Genomic DNA, 1,255 nt, shown 5'->3' on the forward strand with positions numbered 1-1,255 from the left:
TCCCCAATCCTGCGTTGCGTCACCGATCAACAGGGGGCATATGTACTCGAGTACGTATGTTGCAGCACGCAAATCCACCTTTGGACCCAATATAACTAACTCCCTTATCGCGCCCGTTCAAATCTCAAAAGCTCCCCTTCTACCCCCAAACACACATCCTTCTCATTCTCCTACACTCCTTATCTCCTTTAAAACCATCGACGACTCCAACCGGCCATCTCGCCAGAGAGTCACCTACCCTACAGACTACACTCCTCTCTCTCCTAGAGTTTCAACAACTTTTCCGTCGCCCATCCGAGTCGCCCGGCGTGAAACGTCAGCCCTAAATAACAAGGGAAAAATCCATCTCCTTCTCCTGAACAACCTCGAATCCCCCTCAACCACCAACAGCAAAATGTCCAGCAACAAAGCATCCCGCAAGAAGTCGCCCACGCGAAAGGGCTCCTCGCGCTCACCCGCTCCCAAGGACAAGGTGAGCGCCGAGCAGCCTCTCCTGAATGGCACGGGCGCCGCCGCCGCAGGCAGCAAGGAGGAGCACCCTTACGAGAACATTTTTCTCTTCTGGCCGAATATCATCGGTAAGTCTTCCACTTATCCCATCCTCTATCGATATCCTACCGCGCAGAACCTAACAACAATCCCCAGGCTACGTGCGCATCGTCCTCGCCCTCGGCTCGCTCTACTACATGCCTCTCCACCCCCGAACCTGCACAATCCTCTACAGCGTGTCGTGTCTCCTCGACGCCCTCGACGGCTACGCCGCGCGCTACTTCAGCCAGTCCACCCGCTTCGGCGCTGTTCTGGATATGGTGACTGATCGCTGCACGACGGCGTGTCTGCTTGTTTTCCTCGCCTCCGCGTTCCCGCGCTGGTCGATCGTGTTTCAGGGTCTTATCTCTTTGGATCTCGCGAGCCATTACATGCATATGTACGCTACGCTCGTGATGGGTGGATCGGGAGAGAGTCACAAGAAGGTCGATCGTAGCCGTAGCTACATCCTGAACCTTTACTACACGAACAAGGTACTTCCCCCATTCTCCCCCAAAACCACCACATCATGAACTCCCCGCTAACCCCACCCCCCCTTCCAGACGGTCCTCTTCCTCTTCTGCGCCCTCAACGAAATCTTCTTCATAGCCCTCTACCTCCTCTCCTTCCCCCCTCCCCCCCCCCCCCCCCCCCCCCCCCCAGCCCCCCCCCCCCCCTCCCCCCCCCCCCCCCCCCCCCCCGCCCCCCCCCCCCCCCCCTCCCCCCC

General features: G+C 58.5%; 1 protein-coding gene across 1 annotated transcript; it reads left to right on the top strand.

Moving 5' to 3' along the window:
• Positions 1 to 108: 108 nt before the first annotated feature.
• On the top strand, positions 109 to 1,173 carry PIS1 (CDP-diacylglycerol-inositol 3-phosphatidyltransferase; the record flags this gene model as incomplete). Its single annotated transcript, XM_018280099.2, has 3 exons — positions 109 to 578; positions 646 to 1,022; positions 1,092 to 1,173. Coding segments are annotated over exons 1-3 (643 nt in total), but the record flags the coding sequence as incomplete, so codon positions are not given.
• Positions 1,174 to 1,255: the final 82 nt, after the last annotated feature.

This window comes from Pseudogymnoascus verrucosus, assembly GCF_001662655.1.
Source record: "Pseudogymnoascus verrucosus strain UAMH 10579 unplaced genomic scaffold scaffold_143, whole genome shotgun sequence".
Taxonomy (NCBI): domain Eukaryota; kingdom Fungi; phylum Ascomycota; class Leotiomycetes; order Thelebolales; family Thelebolaceae; genus Pseudogymnoascus; species Pseudogymnoascus verrucosus.